General features: G+C 43.9%; 1 protein-coding gene across 2 annotated transcripts in view; it reads right to left on the minus strand.

The window, feature by feature from the left end:
- Positions 1-315: 315 nt before the first annotated feature.
- The window catches only part of LOC121569132 (lanC-like protein 2), a 51,204-nt gene continuing 30,567 nt past the window's right edge, over positions 316-20,952 (minus strand). For both annotated transcript variants that reach the window (XM_041879792.2, XM_045221510.1), the window contains 5 exons: positions 12,479-12,625; positions 7,538-7,720; positions 5,952-6,128; positions 5,228-5,300; positions 316-1,077 (listed from right to left, as the gene is read on the minus strand). In XM_041879792.2, coding sequence (XP_041735726.1) covers positions 1,001-1,077; positions 5,228-5,300; positions 5,952-6,128; positions 7,538-7,720; positions 12,479-12,625 — 657 coding nt within the window. In that variant the 3' untranslated portion in view covers positions 316-1,000. The remainder of the gene's footprint in view (positions 1,078-5,227; positions 5,301-5,951; positions 6,129-7,537; positions 7,721-12,478; positions 12,626-20,952) is intronic.

The raw sequence follows: 20,952 nt of genomic DNA on the forward strand, positions 1-20,952 counted from the left end.
AGTGTATATCTCCAGGCAATGGCAGTCCTAACTTGGAAGTGATAGGTGGGCGTAATTAAGGCTTATGTAACATTCACATTGGCCTGAGGTGGCTTTCTAAAGAACACTAATTGGCCAAACCCCATTAGACTTCCTCCTACTCATACGTAAAAAATTAATAAAATAAAAACTGTTCGGAACCTCTAATATTGAGATGTACCACTTTTTAGACTATTGACCAATGTTTTCCACCCCCAACACCAAACCTAAGCAGACAGTCCTCTAAAGGCAGGTAAGAATGCATTTGATTTAAGACATTGTACTGTAATCACTCGGTAAGTCAGCAATTGAAGCTCAGTTTATTGTACAACATTCATAATGTAACACTGTTCGCCTGAGGGGAAACAATATCCACGGGAAAAGGTCAACGCGGCATTTAACAAAGTCCTCTCTTCAGCACATTAACCACATGGAAATGGGACAAAACACAGTGACATACCAAGAACCATGCCACTTTACTGTTAGACATTAACATTTGACTGACACGCACATGAGCACATTCCAAGGCTAATACATGTTTTCTGACATCCCCATGCAAAGACAATGACAGTCTCAAGGGAAGAGGAGGGAGTCTCACTAACTGGTGTGGGACAAGGATTAGAGATCACATACAGAGGAGGAGATCTGGATAGGCATGCAGAGGCAAAGACCCACGAACAAAACAGCAATTTCTTCCCATTCACAACAAAACCCAACATTGTACACACAGTGTTTACAGAGTTAAAGGGCTTTCGGGTGTTTTTCCTCTGTCGATGTGTCTGAAAAACAGCAGCAGGGGACATCCCTCCCAGGCTGCAGTTCGGGGTCCTGGGCTGAGGGTTCCCTTCGTCAAGACCCCGGGGGTCCATTGCACCCCTACACCTCCAACCCCCTCATCCAAGAGCCCTGCTCATTGCACTCGCCCTATGTTCCACAATATTCAGAATGGGAGGGGAATGAGGTCCGTCTATGCCCCCAAAGGTTAAAGTTCAAATGCAGGGAAGCAGGAAGATTCCGGCTGGGTCAACTCTGACAGGTAGTGGATAGCCCCGGCCATACCTGGATAAGAAGAGAGAATGGTTTATTTCAAATTCAATAAGGCGTCATTACATGGTATCAACAGCAGCTAATGATGAATTATTTCACAATTTACAACAGTGAAATACACACTACACAAGAAATCAATCAGCAAAATCTACAACTTTAAAATACATATCTTCTGTGAGTAAGGATGAAGAAAGAGACCAGGGTCACATTACAAGCAGAAACAGTACAACCTAAGCTTGGGCGGTATACTGAATGACAGGATATTTCGAAATACCCTCGGTATGATTTTCCAATACAGTTTAATAAATAAAAATATTTGTACATTTTAAATAAATACCTGCAGTCAACTTTAGGTAATAGATAAAGCAGTCAACTTTAGATAATAGATAAAGCAGACTGAGTTAATCATTTCGCCTGTTGGATTATTTTTCATTATGAAGCTTACCGGCACTAATTTAAAAAACATCTGTTTGAGCCAGTCACTTGTTTGTTTACAAAGAAGCACAATGAGCTTCGTAAGGTGAGTCACTCCTGCAGTGCAACTTAAGTGAGGTGATCAAGTTACACTTGTATGAAATGTACTACTAATCTTAGCCAGCTATATATACAGTGCATTCGTAAAGTATTCAGACCCCTTGACTTTTTCCACATTGTTACGTTACAGCCTTATTCTAAAATGGATTACATAGTTTTCCCCCCTCATCAATCTACACACAATACCCCATAAATGACAAAGCACATTTTTAGATTTTTTTGCAAATGTATTAAAAATACAAAACTGAAATACCACATTTACGTAAGTATTCAGACCCTTTACTCAGTACCTTGTTGAAGCACCTTTGGCAGCGATTACAGCCTTGAGTCTTCTTGGGTATGATGCTACAAGCTTGGCACACCTGTATTTGGGGAGTTTCTCCCATTCTTCTCTGCAGATCCTCTCAAGCTCTGTCAGGTTGGATGGGGAGCGTCGCTGCACAGCTATTTTCAGAGATGTTCAATTCCGGGCTCTGGCTGGGCCACTCAAGGACATTGAGACTTGTCCCGAAGCCACTCCTGCATTGTCTTGGCTGTGTGCTTAGGGTCGTTGTCCTGTTGGAAGGTGAACCTTCGCCCCGGTCGGAGGTCCTGAGCGCTCTGGAGCATGTTTTCATCAAGCATCTCTCTGTACTTTGCTCCGTTCATCTTTCCCTCGATCCTGACTAGTCTCCCAGTCCCTGCCACTGAAAAACATCCCCACAGCATGATGCTGACACCACCATGCTTCACCGTAGGGATGGTGCCAGGTTTCCTCCAGACGTGATGCTTGGCATTCAGGCCAAAGAGTTCAATCTTATTTTCATCAGACCAGAGAATCTTGTTTCTCACGGTCTGAGAGTCCTTTAGGTGCCTTTTGGCAAACTCCAAGCGGGCTGTCATGTGCCTTTTACTGGAGGAGTGGCTTCCGTCTACCACAGGTGGACTCCAATCAAGTTGTAGAAACATCTCAAGGATGATCAATGGAAATAGGATGCACCTGAACTAAATTTCGAGTCTCATAGCAAAGGGTCTGAATACTTACGACCCTAAGCACACAGCCAAGACAATGCAGGAGTGGCTTCGGGACAAGTCTCAATGTCCTTGAGTCTCAATGTACTTTCCGAATGCACTGTTAATTAAGTTAACGATTTAAGATGTGCCAAAGGTATCAGTTAGATTTTTTATACATTTGCTAAAATTTCTAAAAACCAGTTTTCGCTTTGTCATTATGGGGTATTGTGTGTAGATTGATGAGGAACGTTTTTTATTTAAATCAATTTTAGAATAAGGCTGTAAGGTAACAAAATGTGGAAAAAGGGAAGGGGTCTGAATACTTTCCGAATGCACTGTATATAACTATTAAGTTAACTATTTAAGATGTGCCAAATAAATTCTCTCCAGCTGGGTTTTTTGTCAACTTCCTAACATTAGCTAACGTTAGCTTGCAATATCAAGCTTCTTGATAACAGCAGCAGAGACAATCCCCTCCTGGATTAAGAGCCCTGCTGTGTAATATTTGTTTTGTGCGTGCTGCAAACTGCGTTTTTATATACTTGCATAATCTTTTGAGCTGGGTTGTCTGTCTTAGTAGTAAATGTTTGCATGCGCTCATTAGCATTTACCTAGCATCCGCTATGGGGATTCCTTAGTACTTGTTAGCATTTTGATAGCATTCTGGTAGATGTTTTATTTTCTATTTATTTTTATTTTTTATGTCTGTTTTTAAATTTTTTGCCCCGTGTACACTACCGGTAATACCGTCTATCCCAGGACGGCACAGGCGCAGTATGATGGTATGGACATCTGGATACCGCCCAACCCTACAACCCCATATACATGAAAGCTTTGCTTACAAATCACTCACCACTCGTCATGGTTTTGTTCATTCACAATGATAAATAACTCCATCTCAAATCTCTTTGAAAGAGTTCAAAGAGCTTAAAATGCACTTGTAACACTGTTGGTACACCAGCAATGTGAAATATTACATACTGTATTCAGTTATTACATACAAGACATGAACATTCAATATTCTAGGTTGTACAGTCAAGATGGGTCCATATATTATTAATAAAATTAAACTGCTGCAATATTTTTTACCAGACTGTTTATCAGTGAAAGACTAATTCAGACAGGGATGGGAAAAGGGAGTGTACGTGTTTGTCTGTGTGTGTGTGTGTGTGTGTGTGTGTGTGTGTGTGTGTGTGTGTGTGTGTGTGTGTGTGTGTGTGTGTGTGTGTGTGTGTGTGTGTGTGTGAGAGAGAGAGAGAGAGAGAGAGGGAGAGACGAAGGGGGTTAAGGCCAACCAATCACAGCCCACAAATCTACTCCGACGTGGGCAGCAACTGGTTGCCATGGAGACATGGAGGTAAAACGCCAGGCAAGACGTTTCATGTGGCTGCACACAACACGTGGAGGGGATGGGGGGGGATGGGGGGGGGGACAAAGCTGGCATAGGGAACCCTCACCAGTGGACCAATGGCAGAACCAAACAGAGGCCAATCATTGCCAAACTGAAGGTAACGATTGCCGCTCTCAGATTATTTGGACTGTGCCCGTTGACAGGTCTTATAATGTAAAATCAGCCTTGCCTGACCAGCTGATAAAGCAATCAAAGTTGTCTTCACAGCCTCACACAACATTTATCACAATCTCCAATTTGGACTCCAGACCAAAGGACACATTTCCACCTGTCTAATGTCCATTGCTCGTGTTTCTTGGCCCAAGCAAGTCTCTTCTTGTTATTGGTGTCCTTTAGTAGTGGTTTCTTTGCAGCAATTCAACCATTAAGGCCTGATTCACGCAGTCTCCTCTGAACAATTAATGTTGAGATGTGTCTGTTACTTGAACTCTGTGAAGCATTTATTTGGGCTGCAATTTCTGAGACTGGTAGCTCTAATGAACTTATCCTCTGCAGCAGAGGTAACTCTGGGTCTTCCATTCCTGTGGCGGTCCTCATGAGAGCCAGTTTCATCATAGCGCTTGATGGTTTTTGCGACACCACTTGAAAAAACTTTCAAAGTTCTTGAAATGTTCTATATTGACTGACCTTCATGTCTTAAAGTAATGATGGACTGTCGTTTCTCTTTGCTTATTTGAGCTGTTCTTGCCAGAATATGAACTTGGTATTTTACCAAATAGGGCTATCTTCTGTATACCCCCCTACCTTGTCACAACACAACTGATTGGCTCAAACGCATTAAGAAGGAAAGAAATTCCACAAATTAACTTTAAGAAGGAACAGCAGTTAATTGAAATGCATTCCAGGTGACTACCACATGAAGCTGGTTGAGAGAATGCCAAGATTGTGCAAAGCTGTCATCAAGGCAAAGGATTGCTACTTTGAAGAATCTCAAATATAAAATATATTTTGATTTGTTTAACACATTATGGGTTACTACATGATTCCATATGTGTTATTTCATAGTTTATGTCTTCACTATTATTCTACAATGTAAAAAATAGTACAAATAAAGAAAAACCCTTGAATGAGTAGGTAGTGTATATTTAAAGCAAATTCAGTCTGCATTTTCCTCGGAAATGACAGTGGTTATTACATTAATTGAATGGGAAGAAGAGAAGGCGGAAAATGTCACGTATTTTGGGGATGTTTCTGTCTGCTTAAGGGGTTTAAATAAAGTTTCACCTTCAAACAGAGAATACGGTCTGTCTGGGATTCTGCAGCCGTGGGTTCCATAGTCCAGACACCACTCAGCAAACTGGGGAAAAATTAGGACCAATGTGATTACCAGAACATAAGGTTAAACATGAAAGACAATAAATTATACTGTACGCTACCATACTTGGATACATGAATAAATAATATATGTGAACCATGCATGCAGTAATTCAAAAATCCAAAGGATTTGATAAACGAATGCACAAATTAATTGATTAAAATTCAATGACTAAAAAGCATTCAGGACTAAAGTCATTCACAGACAACCGGATTCCACACTGAGACAATACATATCGACACAAGCAAGCGAGAATGCAGACATAACACCCTAACATAGGCTATATTATAAAACCAAGAAAGCTGGAAAACAATGAATGAAATCCAAGGGAATGATTCATCATATAATGATTATTTGTCAGTAAGAAGAATGGCCTTCAATATTGGCAATGGTACAATACAATACAATTACACACAATACTTGTCATGATAAAGACTTTTGCGTCTCTGTGTAGTCGTGCCTTTAGCAGCTTTGTTAGGGCAGGCTGCCTACGCTATACTGTACATGTGGGCGAATCCTTCCTTCCCCTCTCATTCACACAGAGGAATAAGATCTGGAGGACAATACTGCTGGAGTATCTAGGAGCTCCACAGCCCCTCATCACACACACCCACACACAGTGCAGTGTGTTACCTTGCATGCACGGTAGAGGTACTTCTTCTCCTGGGTGAGCTGATAGAGGGTGAGGAAGGAGTAGGCGTTGCCCGCCGTGCCGTGACAAATACCGTAACCTTTCCTTAGCAGGCCTCTCTGCCAGATCACCTCCCCACACTCCACAGCATCCTTCAGGTACTTCTCCTCCTTAAACACCTGGAGGGAGAGGGATGGTGGGAGGTAGGTAGGAAAGGGGAGACATGACAGACTGATGCCCAATCCCAAACCCCATCCGAAATACAACCCCTAACTTCCCACACACTTGTGGGGATCGGAAAGAATTTGATGTAAGAAACATGGTAGTAGTGTCCTTTCATCTTGCCCTGCCATTTATAAATCTGGAATTTTCTTCATGTACACCTAATCAATTGCCCTTACATTACATAGTGAGTCTGAAATAGCCAAAGACAGTATCAAATCAATGAACTTTATTTTATAAAGCCCTTTTTACATCATCATTTGTAACAGTGCTTTACAGATATCAAGCCTAAAACCCCAAAGAGCAAGCAATGCAGATGCACATTGGCTAGGAAAAACTTACTAGAAAACACGAACCTGAATACAGGTGATACGCAACATTTTTTCTTCATGAAGTTAATGGACCAAAGAAAGATTAAATGAAATGACCCTGCACCGTGTGTGCGTGTGTGTGTATGTATGTCTGTGTGTATTCATGCCAGACTACAACTGATGAAATGCACCATGTGGTTTGTCAGAGATGAAGCGTTTATCATGGGAAATCTCCTCTCCACATGCTCAAAATGTGTGTGTTCTCTCTCTCTCCAATCGTTCTGTCGCTCCTTCCATTAGTAATTTCAAAGGGTGAGAGTGTGCGTTTTCAGACCTGCTGTGAGAGTCAGTTTGTAAGAGGCCATGCTGAGCACAGCAGAAAAACAGCCCATTCCTCAACAAGGCCTCTTGAAATTGACTGTGGTATTAAACCAGCAGACTAGCATGTCAAAGCTGGGATGTAGTGATTGTTTAAATTCAGTCGGTAATCTAAATGTGACACCAGGGCCCGTAGTGATCCTAGTGCTGATCGAGGATCAGGCCTCCACTGTCCGTATAATATAATGTATCCTACTGTGAGACGCTTTGTGAATAGGGGCCTTGGTCCTACAGTGCACTTGATAGCCACTAGGCGTCACTGTGGGTTGTGTATTTCTCGTAGGAGACGAGCCACAGAGCTGGCGCATTGAGATGCAGCAGGAGCTTTTATGTTCATTACTTCCAGCTATAGATTTCATTCTCTTTCCTGGGTGATTCCATGCAATTACGTGAGAGTGGCAGAGCTGGAGGCACTAGAGGAGAGGGCCTGGTTCACTGCTATCTCTCAGTCCACTGTATGGGAGAGTAGCGGAGTGCTATAATGGAACTCATGGTGTTAGTTAACATGATATTGATATTAGGAAAACAAATTAGCCCTAATATTGTGAGAGCGTATTCATGAGGGTTAGAGAGCTGTGCTAGAGAGGAGAGGGTGGTGTTGAGTGTTCCTATCCAAATCCTTTCAGATCTACTTGAAGAGCCATTACTATCGTGTGGTGTGTGTGTGTGTCCCTAACCTTGTGTGCCATGATGAGCATGTGCACCACTCCTGGCGCCCCGTGGCACCAGTGCACCAGCCGGTCCGTCTCGTTGCTTAGCGACGACGGGTAGTTCCCCGAGCGGAACTTTTTGTGGCGGACGTAGTCCACACTGGGCCGCACCAACTCAGATAGGACTTCCTGGTTCACCTTAGCACTGGGCTAAGAGAGAGAGAGAGAGAGAGACCAAGAGATGGAAAGAAAAGGGAGAGGGGGGTGAGAGAAAGCCAGAAAGAGAGAGGGGGTGAGAGAAAAAAAAGAGGGAAAGAAAAAAGAGGCACAAGTTCAGGGGACATGAAGACAGGTGGTGTAACTATTGTGGAATACTGACATCTGTAAACACAGTCTGCTGAAATCTGATGGTATGCATATCACAACCATCCTTATCGCGATAAACAATTAATACACAACATATCACCTGGTCTGAAACATCCCAGAGCATTAGAATTCAGCTTTACATGCAGCAGGTTTGTCAGATTTTACATATATGAGAGAACGTTAGGCAAATACATGTAAGTGCGGGCCATTTTAACTTGGTTTCCCTAAGAGACTAAACTGTAAAATCAAATAGAAATCCCAGACTCAACGTTCATTATCCCAAATAACACTCAGCAGTGGTGAATATGCACTTGATGGTTTTTACTGCACAGAGAGAGATGAATTAGAGGGAAGTGTCAGAGAGAATTTATGACAAGGACAATCTTTTCATTTGGCTCTGGAGAGAGAGAGAGAGAGAGAGAGAGAGAGAGAGAGAGAGAGAGAGAGAGAGAGAGAGAGAGAGAGAGAGAGAGAGAGAGAGAGAGAGAGAGAGAGAGAGAGAGAGAGAGAGAGAGAGAGAGAGAGAGAGAGAGGCGAGAGAGAGAGAGAGAGAGAGAGAGAGAGAGGAGAGGAGAGAGAGAGAGAGAGAGAGAGAGAGAGAGAGAGAGAGAGAGAGAGAGAGAGAGAGAGAGAGAGAGAGAGAGAAATACAGACAGAAACAGAGAGAGCGAGAGCGAGAGAGAGAGAGGCCATGCTGAGAAACATGGCCTACAGGAGAGAAGACTGCTGTTAGATAATATTACAGCCAGACAGGGAGGGAGGGAGCTGTTGGATATTAATACTGCAAGAGAGGGTGAAGAGGAGGAGCAGGAGGAGAGAGAGAGGACTACTTTTACAGAATATTACAGCCAGAGAAGGAGTGATGGAGGAGAGGAGGAGAAAAGACTACTGTTAGATAATATTTGAGGGAGGGAGATGAGAGAGAAAGGAGAGCGCTTCTGTTAGACATGATTAGACAGAAAGGAGAGGAGGAAAAAGGATGAAGAGAGGGAGAAGAGAGAGAGCTACTGTTATTAAGCGGAGGGAGGAGGGGAGAAAGAAAGGAAGGATGAGTGGAAGATGGGTGTGTGTGTGTGTCTGAGTATAGGTGTAGCAGAGCATGTCCACGTGCGTCACAATGACACACCGCACTTGTACAGACATGCGCTCACACGCACGCACACACACACACTGCATTGCTCTAACACACAGGGAAGATAATGCATATACACAATCTATTTACTCAAAGCAGCTGGGTGCACACACTCAACGAGCGCAAATGGTAGTGGTTATCATCAAACACAAAAAGGAATCAAGTTTCAGCTTTATCCATTGTATCCATTGGGGGCTTGATAACTGTGTGCCCTGAGAGTGTGTTGGCAAATTTTTTTTTTTTTACAGAAACACACATTTGAAATGTAGCCTTTTAGAGCAAGAAAACCAGGCCTAAATAGAGTTACTCCAACAGCTTGGGGAATACTAAATAATTCATTTCCTATTGGGTTCGGTCCAGGCTGCTATTGGGGAAATTTGCTGGACAGTGTTCTCGTGGGGTTGGGTACGCCAATGCCAAATTGGAGTTGTTACAAGGCAAAATCTATATGAGCTTTCAGTTGTGCAACAGGGGACAAAATTGCATCACAGGTATTGGCAGAGAAACCCTGGTCCCTCTTTACCAGGGGGGTTATCAGGGAGTGCTGCAGCACCCTCAACACCCCTATTTCCCACGGCTATGTTTTCACATTTCAAAGAATGATCGATAGATAGATGGAAACACACTTTCATAAGTTCCAAATAAGACGTGTCGTTCCAAATAAGACGTGTCCAATTTTGAATTGGGAGCTCCTTGTAAATGCTCGGGGGAAAAATACTCACAGGAATGAACACACAAACAGGCGTACTAGTGTACGCCTGCGCACACACATTTTTGTAATTTAGCAGACACTCTTATCCAGAGCGACTTACAGTAGATGCATTCATCTTAAGGTAGCTAAGAGACAACCGCATTCACAGTCATAGTAAGCCAATTTCTTCCTCATTAAGTAGCTATCAGCAAAGTCAGTGCTAGTACATACTGTACACACACACACACAATTCCCAGGCCTGCAGTTGTTTACATGCGTTTCCTGTTAGTTTGGCTGGTGGCAGTCCTTCCTCTGTTCATGTTTTAATGAGGGTCGTGTGGGTCTCAAATATTTGCAAAGCTGTAAACGCCTACGGTGTGTTTGTGTGTGTATGTGCCCTAGCACCATAGAGTTTGAAAGGGGGATAGGTGGGGGTGCAGAGCCCTGTGGCTCCAATCATCGGGAGGATTTCAATAGTCTGAAGTGGCTTCCTCGCCTCGCTTCCTTCCCTTCTACTGATAATTGGAGGGGACAAGATAGTTGAAAGCAACATGGCAGGTCTGTTGCTAGTTAATGTGTACCAGTAGAGCGGTCCTGTATGGCTCAGTTGGTAGAGCATGATGCTTGCAACTTCAGGATTGCCATCCATATGTAAAATGTACGCACACATGACCGTAGGTCGATTTGGATAAAAGTGTCTGCTGAATGGCATATATTATTATATTATAGATCTAAAAAGGCCCCCAGTGCACCCTGGGAACTGGTTGTGGGCGCATCATTACTCCCAATCACCACACTCCTCCCCAGGGACAGATGATGCATGGCCAACCAATCATAAGAGAGGAGAGGAGGAGAGTAGTAGAGGAGAGGCATGCTGATAGTGCCAGCATCACAGGAGGATCATAGAAACATTTACAAAGAGAAGCAAATGCCTGAGCACAGATAGAACTCTGACTACTCTCCACTGGGGATAAAGGATAAGCTACTTTCCTCCACTCTGGCCTTTAAACTCTCAGAGAGGCAGATTACATATCCAACATATGGTCGCATGGCCTCTGACAGCCTCCAATACTAATGGGTGAAGATGGGTATTAGGACTAGCTGGCCTCCATAGGAGGCTGGTGTCATAATGGAATCTTCTATGGTGGCTTGTAAGCCCTCCTTGCCTTACTTTTTGTCATAGATACCATTGAGTTACATGGATGTTTTATTTATTGGTTGTGTGTAATTACATTGTAAATACACAGTAATTAGGCTATTTTGTATCTTTCATTGTACAACTGAGTAATGATATTCTAGTTACCAAATAGCTGCAGAGAAACTAGATAAAAAGTTAGGCTAATGTAAAGTGGTCCCTTAAGCTACATCTTTTTAAGGTTAATACTATGATCTATCTGTACTATTGTTCCTCAATCTCAATCATAAGAATACTCTGCATGTGCAGAGCTGTGGTGTAGTGGTAACACCTAAATGATATACACAGAGTGTACAATTACATTAGGAACACCTTCCTAATATTGAGTTGCACCCCCTTTTGCCCTCAGAACAGCCTCAATTCGTCGGGGCATGGACTCTACAAGGTGTCGAAAGCATTCCACAGGGATGCTGGCCGATGTTGACTCCAATGCTTCCCACAGTTGTGTCAAGTTGGCTGGATGTCCTTTGGGTGGTGGACCATTCTTGATACGCACAGGAAACTGTTGAGCGTGAAAAACCCAGCAGCGATGCAGTTCTTGACACACTCAATCCGGTGCGCCTGGCACCTACTACTATACCCCATTCAAAGACACGTTTGTCTTGCCCATTCACCCTCTGAATGGCACACATACACAATCCATGTCTCAATTGTCTCAAGACTTAAAAATCCTTCTTTAACGGTCTCCTCCCCTTCATCTACACTGATTGAGGTGGATTTAACAAGTGACATCAATAAGGGATCATAGCTTTCACCTGGATTCACCTGGTCAGTCTGTGTCATGGAAAGAGTAGGTGTTCCTAATGTTTTGTGCACATATGTAGAAATATTGTGCAGAAATATATTAACATCATAAAAACCTCCCTGACTAATTTAACTAATGAGGCACATCAGTGTTACAAGCACCATGGGGAAACAAAACAACTCACAAATGATTTTAAATGGGTTCTTTTTCCCTAAAATATGAAAACGTATCGAGGTACACCCGCACCTGCCATAAAATCCAAGAACACTAATCATTAAAAAGCATATTAATCCATATACAAAGCTAATTAATCCATATTGAGGGTTTTAATTCACCGTAGTAATGGGAGTATAGGAGGTTGATCCTCTCTAGGATCTCATTATGGGATGTTGTTGTTTAGATCCTGAATAACTTATCCTATTTTATTTCCTGTGATAAATGATTAATCAGCTCAGGTGAGGGCTAATCAATCTTCTGGGTGAATTAAGATGACATATCATGATTATAAACAGTACTCGCTGAAGCAAAATATGAATATAAGCCAACCAGGAACCAGTGGTTTTAGCATGAGTCCCAAATTCCCGGGAGATACTGTGAAAACCTGCAGACTCACGGATACGGAGCCTCAGAATGAAAAGATCTGGTACCGGATTAGGAGCCACTCCCTTAAGGAAAAGCGGTATATAAATGAAATATGTATTATTAGAAACATGGCCAAAGAGACTTACTACAGTGCTTTGTATGCTATACTGTAATACCTGTAATATGCATAAATGAAATAGCAGTCAAATCTACACACTGATCGATATCACATACTAAAGATAATGTGTTCAACTCACCTGCATCAGCATGCAGTAGATGCCCGCCAGGCCGTGGGCAGCGCCAACGTACTGCTTCTTGTGCCACTCGTAGAGCAGTGGGCACTTCTCCGCCTTCTTCTCCTCTTTGGCCATGTTCTTCCCCGACTCCAAGATGGCTGTTACAACCTGCAACGACACCAACAGGAAGTGGGTTAGCCTCCCTCCCGTCTGTTTCAAAAGGTTTGGAAGAGATACTGTACATCCATGCAAGACCCTGTCCAAAGATGCTAACTACCGTAACTAACAAACAGCAAAGTTTAATGGGTCAATTCTCATTTGCATTCCTGTCAGTTGAATTGAACACGACAGTTCAATGGGAGTGCAATTAAACCCCTGAATTGATTGATATCTCCAAGAGAGAGACAGAAAGAGAAAATGTGATCTGACAGATCTCTGCTCCTGCTCCCTGTACCCTGCCGTTAGTATGCAGACTTGAGGCTGAGAGAGAAAGAGAGTGCGTGCGTCTGAACACACGTGTGCACGCACATTGGTATGCATATATGCATTAGTACCCGGTGTGAGGCAGATCGAACAGAACAGGAGGGACACAGGCAGGCAGCAGACAGACATGTCCTGGTGTTTTACACACACACACACACACACACACACAGGTCGTCTAGACTCTATACAGGAGACTGTCTGTAGAGCACTTTAAATCACTCCCTCCCCTCACATTCTGGGCTGAGGACACACAGAAAAACAACACACGAACAGACACTTACACGGACACAACCACACGGACACACAACCACACATTCTCACAGGGACACACACAGACACAGACCACATCCTGGGCTGAAGCCCTCTCCCCCCACAGCCAGACACCTAATGTACTACATACTGATCAGGGTGGGGATTTCATGACGATGACTAATGATTGTAGAGCAGATAAAAGACATGGCTTTATGTAATAACTGATTCATATTATTATAGGTTTTATGAACCTGCAGCTGCAGTATTTACGTATCTTTACCAGGTGGCTTGGCATATTAGACACTTTACTGACAGGGGGAAAACATAGTTTAATACACCGTATCATTTGAGAGGTTCTGTAAAACGTAGAAGGTAGCTTGACATTTACACAAGCGTGTTAAAATGCTTTACACACACACACACACACACACACACACACACACACACACACACACACACAGACAGACAAAATTGTATTTGTCACATGCGCCGAATACAACTGGTGTAGACTTTACCGTGAAATGCTTGCTTACGAGCCCTTCCCAACAACAGAGTTTTAAAATAAAATAGTAACACAAGAGATATAAAATAAAATACACAAGAATGGAGCTATATACAGGGAGTACTGTGGAGGAAATTATTTAATTAAATACTCTGTTGTTTAAATTAGACATACTATGCTGTTTATGCTAGTATTTGTTACTGATACAAGCTTGTCTTGTGTGACTTAGTCATACATCTGAGCGTACAGATTTATAGCTGCTTGGGTGCGACTGCAGTATGTGACCTCCTTCCTTTGTTTACAATCGGCAGGAATTTAGCTATGTGGGAAGTGCAGGGAGGCGAAAGAAACGCACAACTATTTAGGGGAGGTGCTGGCTAACGGAGTAGAACACTTTTTAATAACCTAATAACCAACGTTCAAGCCAGCTTGTCTGTCGAAACGTTGGTTATTAAATGATTGCATCTGAGCTCCTAGAGTGTGCGGCTCTCCTTTTCTTATTCAAGTGCAGGGAGGAACAGAGAAATTGTGGCGATATCAGCTATCTTGATATACACAGATGAGCTAAATTACATTTTACAACTCTGTTCCCAGGACCTGTTTCTGCACATCTGCTATCTGCCATGTAGATAAGAGGTTGTATTTTTTCTATGAAAGTTGAGACCCAGCTATGATTCATTGGGCCTTAACTGCGCAACTGTTGAAGTGCATAGTTAACCGCTCCATTTTTGCAAATCTTATAATAAAGTGTTGTTTGAAAGAATTTGCAGTCTCTCTATACCAGTACCAGATCAATGTGGAGCTATATACAGGGAGTACCAGTACCAGATCAATGTGGAGCTATATACAGGGAGTACCAGTATCAGATCAATGTGGAACTATATACAGGGAGTACCAGTATAAGATCAATGTGGAGCTATATACAGGGAGTACCAGTACCAGATCAATGTGCAGAGGTACAAGGTATTTGAGGTAGATATGTACATGAAGGCAGAGTAAAGTGACTAGGCATCAGGACAGATAATAATTAGAGTAAAATAAAGAACAGAGCAGCAAATGATGAGTGTAAAAGTGTGTGTGTGTGTATGTGTGTTTGTGTTGTGTCGTTCTGTGTGTGTGTGTGTGTGTGTGTGTGTGTGTGGGTTTTGTGTGTGAGTGTCAATGTAGTGTGTTTGAGTGAGTAAATGGTTTGTATATATTGTCTAGTGAGTGTGCGTAGGGTCAGTGCAAGATAGAGTCAGTGCAGATAGTTCGGGTAACATTAATTGACTATTTAGCAGTCTGGCTATTTAGCAGTTTTATGGCTTGGGGGTAGAAGCTGTCTCGGAGCCTGTTGGTCCAAGAGCCGATGCTCTGGTACCGTTTGCCGGACGGCAGCAGAGTGAACAGTCTATTGCTTGGGTGGCTGGAGTCTGCCAATTTTTTGGGCCTTCTTTTGACACTGCCTGACATAGCGGTCCTGGATGGCAGGGAGCTCGGCTGCCGTGATGTACTAGGCTGTCCGCACCACCCTCTGTAGCACTTTGCAGTCAATGGCGGTGCATTTGCCATACCAAGTGGTGATGCAGCCAGTCAAGATGCTCTCGATGGTGCAGCTGTATAACTTTGAGGATCCGAGGGCCCATGCCAAATCTTTTCAGCCTGAGGGGGGAGAGGCGCTGCCGTGCCCTCTTCACGACTGTGCGGGTGTGTGTAGACCATGTTAGGTCCTTAGTGATGTGGATGCCAAGGAACTTGAAGCTCTCGATCCGCTCCACAACAGCCCCTTCGTTGTGGATGGGGGCATGTGCTCCCCTCTTTCTCCTATAGTCCACGATCAGCTCATTGGTCTTACTGACGTTGAGGGAGCGGTTGTTGTCCTGGCACCACACTGTTAAGTCTCTGACGTCCTCCCTGTATGCTGAGTCATTGCCGTCTGTGATCAGGCCTACCACCGTTGTGGCGTCAGCAACTTGATGATAGTGTTGGAGTCGTGCGTGGCCATACAGTCGTGGGTGAACAGGGAGTACAGGAGGGGACTAAGTACACACCCCTGAGGGACCCCTGTGTTGAGGGTCAGTGTGGCGGAGGTGATGTTGCATTCCCTCACCACCTGGGGCCGGCCCTCAGGAAGTCCAGGATCCAGTTGCAGAGGGAGTGGTTCAGTCCTAGGGTCCCTAGCTTGGTGATGAGCTTGGAGGGGACTATGGTGTTAAACGCTGAGCTGTAGTCTATGAACAGCATTCTCACATAGGTATTCCCCTCTTGTCCAGGTGGGAAAGGGCAGTGCGAAGTGCAATTGAGATTGCGTCACCTGTGGATCTGTTGGGGCGGTATGTGAATTGGAGTGGGTCTAGGGTGTCTGTTAGATTAATTTGTATTTTAAGAATAATGACTAAAGGATTTCACCCCAAATACAGTATAAATGTGTGAACGGTGTTAGAGTTATAATGTAGTGGCAACCCACTAACAGAGGGGGGCGGGACTAAACATTCCAGGGTGAAGGGGACTGAGAAAACGGGTTAAAAAAAGCCTCCTAAAGGTGGGCGGAGCAAAGTGCCTTTGTGTGTCAAGGGGTATAAAACAGTATGTATGGGTTTTTGGCGCCAGAGCTCTCCATGAATAAAAATACAGATCATTCTTGCTGGTTGTGGACCTTGAATAATTTATGATTAAAACCAGAGCCTTACAACCTCTGGTAATGATTCAAGCTTAGGTTGAATTAGAGATATAAATTATTGTGACAGTGTCTGCGATGATGGTGTCATGAACAGCCTTTCAATGCACTTCATAATTACAGATGTGCTACAGGGGGATAGTCATTTAGGCAGGTTACCTTGGTGCTCTTGGGAACAGGGACAATAGTGTTCAGCTTGAAACATGTTGGAATTACAGACTGGGACAAGGAGAGATTGAAAATGTCTGTGAAGACACTTGCCAGCTGGTCTGCGCATGCTTTGAGAAAGTGCCCTGGTATTCCGTGCGGCCTTGTGATTGTAAACCTGTTTAAACGTTTTGCTCACATCGTCCACAGAGAGCGAGATCACACAGTCATTCAGAAAAACAGGGGCTTTCACGCAAGGCACTGTTTTATATTCCTCGAAGCGAGCATAAAATGCACTTAACTCGTTTGAGAGTTCTGTGTCGCTGGGCAACTCATGCCTGGGTTTCCCTTTGTAATCCGTTATCGTCTACAAGCATCGGCGCCGGTGTAATAGGATTCCACCTCCTATATTGTCTTTTTGCATGTTTGATGTCTCGTCGGAGGTCGTAGCGGGCTTTCTTGTATGTGTCCATGTCCGTGTCCCGTTCCTTGTAAGCGTTAACTCTAGCCTTTGGCCCAGCGCAGATATTGCCTATAATCCATGGTTTTTGGTTTGGATACGTTCTTATAGTCACTGTGGGGACAACATCGTCTATGTATTTATTGATGAAGCAAAACAGTCTTGTAGTCTTGCGTCTGCTTCATCCGACCACTTCCATATTGAGCGCATCACTGGTGCTTCCTGTTTGAGCTCTTGTTTGTAAGCAGGAAGCAGGAGAATGGAGTCATGGTCAGATTTGCCGAAGGGAATGAGGGAGGGCCTTGTGTACATGTCTCTGGGTAGAATAAAAAGTGGTCTATAGTTTTTCCGCCCCTAGTGGCGCAGGAGACGTGTTGGTAGAGGTGAGGTAGGACGGGTTTAACATTTACATTTAAGTCATTTAGCAGACGCTCTTATCCAGAGCGACTTATAGTTAGTGAGTGCATACTTTTTTTCATGTTTTTTTTTTTTTTTTATACTGGCCCCCTGTGGGAATCGAGCCCACAACCATGGTGTTGCAAACACCATGCTCTACCAACTGAGCTATATCCCTGCCGGCCATTCCCTCCCCTACCCTGGACGACGCTGTGCCAATTGTGCGCCGCCCCATGGGTCTCCCGGTCGCGGCCGGCTACAACAGAGCCTGGATTCGAACCAGGATCTCTAGTGGCACAGCTAGCACTGCGATGCAGTGCCTTAGACCACTGCGCCACTTGGACGTTTAAGTTTCCCGCATTAAAGTCTATGCCCACCAGAAACGCTGCCTCTGGGTGAGCATTTTTTTTTTATGGCCCCATACAGTTCCTTGGGGGCCAGAGTGGTGTTGGCTTGGGGCGGGATGTAGACAGCCGTGATAATTACAGATGAGAACTCTCTTGGTAGATAAAAGGGTCTGCAGCTTACCATGAGGTATTCTACAGTGGGGGAAAAAAGTATTTAGTCAGCCACCAATTGTGCAAGTTCTCCCACTTAAAAAGATGAGAGAGGCCTGTAATTTTCATCATAGGTACACGTCAACTATGACAGACAAATTGAGGAAAAAAAAATTAAGAAAATCACATTGTAGGATTTTTTATGATTTTATTTGCAAATTATGGTGGAAAATAAGTATTTGGTCACCTACAAACAAGCAAGATTTCTGGCTCTCACAGACCTGTAACTTCTTCTTTAAGAGGCTCCTCTGTCCTCCACTCGTTACCTGTATTAATGGCACCTGTTTGAACTTGTTATCAGTATAAAAGACACCTGTCCACAACCTCAAACAGTCACACTCCAAACTCCACTATGGCCAAGACCAAAGAGCTGTCAAAGGACACCAGAAACAAAATTGTAGACCTGCACCAGGCTGGGAAGACTGAATCTGCAATAGGTAAGCAGCTTGGTTTGAAGAAATCAACTGTGGGAGCAATTATTAGGAAATGGAAGTCATACAAGACCACTGATAATCTCCCTCGATCTGGGGCTCCACGCAAGATCTCACCCCGTGGGGTCAAAATGATCACAAGAACGGTGAGCAAAAATCCCAGAACCACACGGGGGGACCTAGTGAATTACCTGCAGAGAGCTGGGACCAAAGTAACAAAGCCTACCATCAGTAACACACTATGCCGCCAGGGACTCAAATCCTGCAGTGCCAGACGTGTCCCCCTGCTTAAGCCAGTACATGTCCAGGCCCGTCTGAAGTTTGCTAGAGTGCATTTGGATGATCCAGAAGAGGATTGGGAGAATGTCATATGGTCAGATGAAACAAAAATAGAACTTTTTGGTAAAAACTCAACTCGTTGTGTTTGGAGGACAAAGAATGCTGAGTTGCAACCAAAGAACACCATACCTACTGTGAAGCATGGGGGTGGAAACATCATGCTTTGGGGCTGTTTTTCTGCAAAGGGACCAGGACGACTGATCCGTGTAAAGGAAAGAATGAATGGGGCCATGTATCGTGAGATTTTGAGTGAAAACCTCCTTCCATCAGCAAGGGCATTGAAGATGAAACGTGGCTGGGTCTTTCAGCATGACAAAGATCCCAAACACACCGCCCGGGCAACAAAGGAGTGGCTTCGTAAGAAGCATTTCAAGGTCCTGGAGTGGCCTAGCCAGTCTCCAGATCTCAACCCCATAGAAAATCTTTGGAGGGAGTTGAAAGTCCGTGTTGCCCAGCGACAGCCCCAAAACATCACTGCTCTAGAGGAGATCTGCATGGAGGAATGGGCCAAAATACCAGCAACAGTGTGTGAAAACCTTGTGAAGACTTACAGAAAACGTTTGACCTGTGTCATTGCCAACAAAGGGTATATAACAAAGTATTGAGAAACTTTTTTGTTGACCAAATACTTATTTTCCACCATAATTTGCAAATAAATTCATTAAAAATCCTACAATGTGATTTTCTGGATTATTTTTTCTCATTTTGTGTCTGTCATAGTTGACGTGTACCTATGATGAAAATTACAGGCCTCTCTCATCTTTTTAAGTGGGAGAACATGCACAATTGGTGGCTGACTAAATACTTTTTTCCCCCACTGTATATCAGGTGAACAAATGCTCGAGATTTCCTTCACACTTAAAGCAGCACACCAGTTGCTATTTATGAAAAAACACACTCCACCTCCTTTATGATCCTGACACTGCATGGAGAATCCACCGAGTACTACGTGCATAGCGTCATCATCCAGCCACGTTTCAGTAAGACATATAATATTGCAGCTTTTCAAATCTCTCTGATAGGAGACTCTCGAACGAAGCTCATCAATCTTATTCTCGAGTGACTGGACACACACATCCACCTCCTCCACACACACAGCAGAATGACTGACAAGTGCAACCCCCCCTACTCTTATTCAAATGAGGTTCGGTCTTCTTTTGATAGGAGAAAACAGGTGCGATATGGATTTCCTTTAAGTGAACTGGAGCTGTTGGCCAGGGAGCTGCTGAGCTATGGATGAGCTGCTGTACAGATCTGTCTCTATAGAGGGAGGGAGGGAGGGAGGGAGGGAGGACTGTGGGGGCAGTATGGATCTATGGGAATATAGGTCCCTATAAAATCTGCTTTGCGGAAAACCCGGAGGCGTCACAGAATCCAGTCATTATAACAGAATTCAACAATATTCAAAAATGTATTGAAATTAGTAGGAAATCAACTAACACTGCTAACCAAACAACAGTCTCTGGCTGGTGCCCAGTTGAATTTAAGGGTAACTACACCCAAATGTAAAAATTTCTTAGATTTTTCCCAGACCTCAAAAGTGATCTCCTGATGTGGTTTAAGCATTGTTGTGGACAAGCATTGTTGTTTTCCCAACAAAACAAATTTGAGAGCGAAAACCTGAAAAACAGAAACCTGGAAAAACAAAACGAAGAAAAGGGAATTTAGAAAAACTGATTTTATAGGGCCTAGGAGTGAGCAAGTGTGTGTGTTTGTTTGTTTGTTTGTTTGTTTGTGTGTGTGTGAGTGCTCATCGTAAATCCACCTTGTCATAAAGGGAAGGGCTGCTGCAGTACTCCTCCTCTCTCCCCTGACTTCCTCCCTCCCCCCCTCACAGTCGTATCCCTGGAGACGGTGAACTGGGGGCTGCACAGGGGGAAACTGCAGACTCAGGGCCATTTCTGCTCTCAGTGGCAACCCCACTCAGCGCTCTGCTCACCCTCTAGGTCTCCTGGAAGGGCTGTGTCAGTGAGGCAGGAGAGAGGCAGGCAGGGCAGGGCCACACTGGAGAGGAGGGACCGATAGCTCAATGGTCCTCACTGACCAAGCTTAAAAAATACATTAGAACTTCTTATGCGGTATTACACTGACCAGCAAATAGCTATGGCTATAATATAGCTCCAGCACTATCAGATTGTATCAGCAACGTAGAACAGTAGGAATAAGTCTGTTCAGGTCTGTCCCAAGAACGACCAGAGAGACAGGTGCCGTGCAATCACAGCTTCCTAGATTCACAATCATGGCATTAAGGCATTACTGTCAACCATAGTCT

Source organism: Coregonus clupeaformis, chromosome 7 (assembly GCF_020615455.1).
Source record: "Coregonus clupeaformis isolate EN_2021a chromosome 7, ASM2061545v1, whole genome shotgun sequence".
NCBI classification, from domain to species: Eukaryota; Metazoa; Chordata; class Actinopteri; order Salmoniformes; family Salmonidae; genus Coregonus; species Coregonus clupeaformis.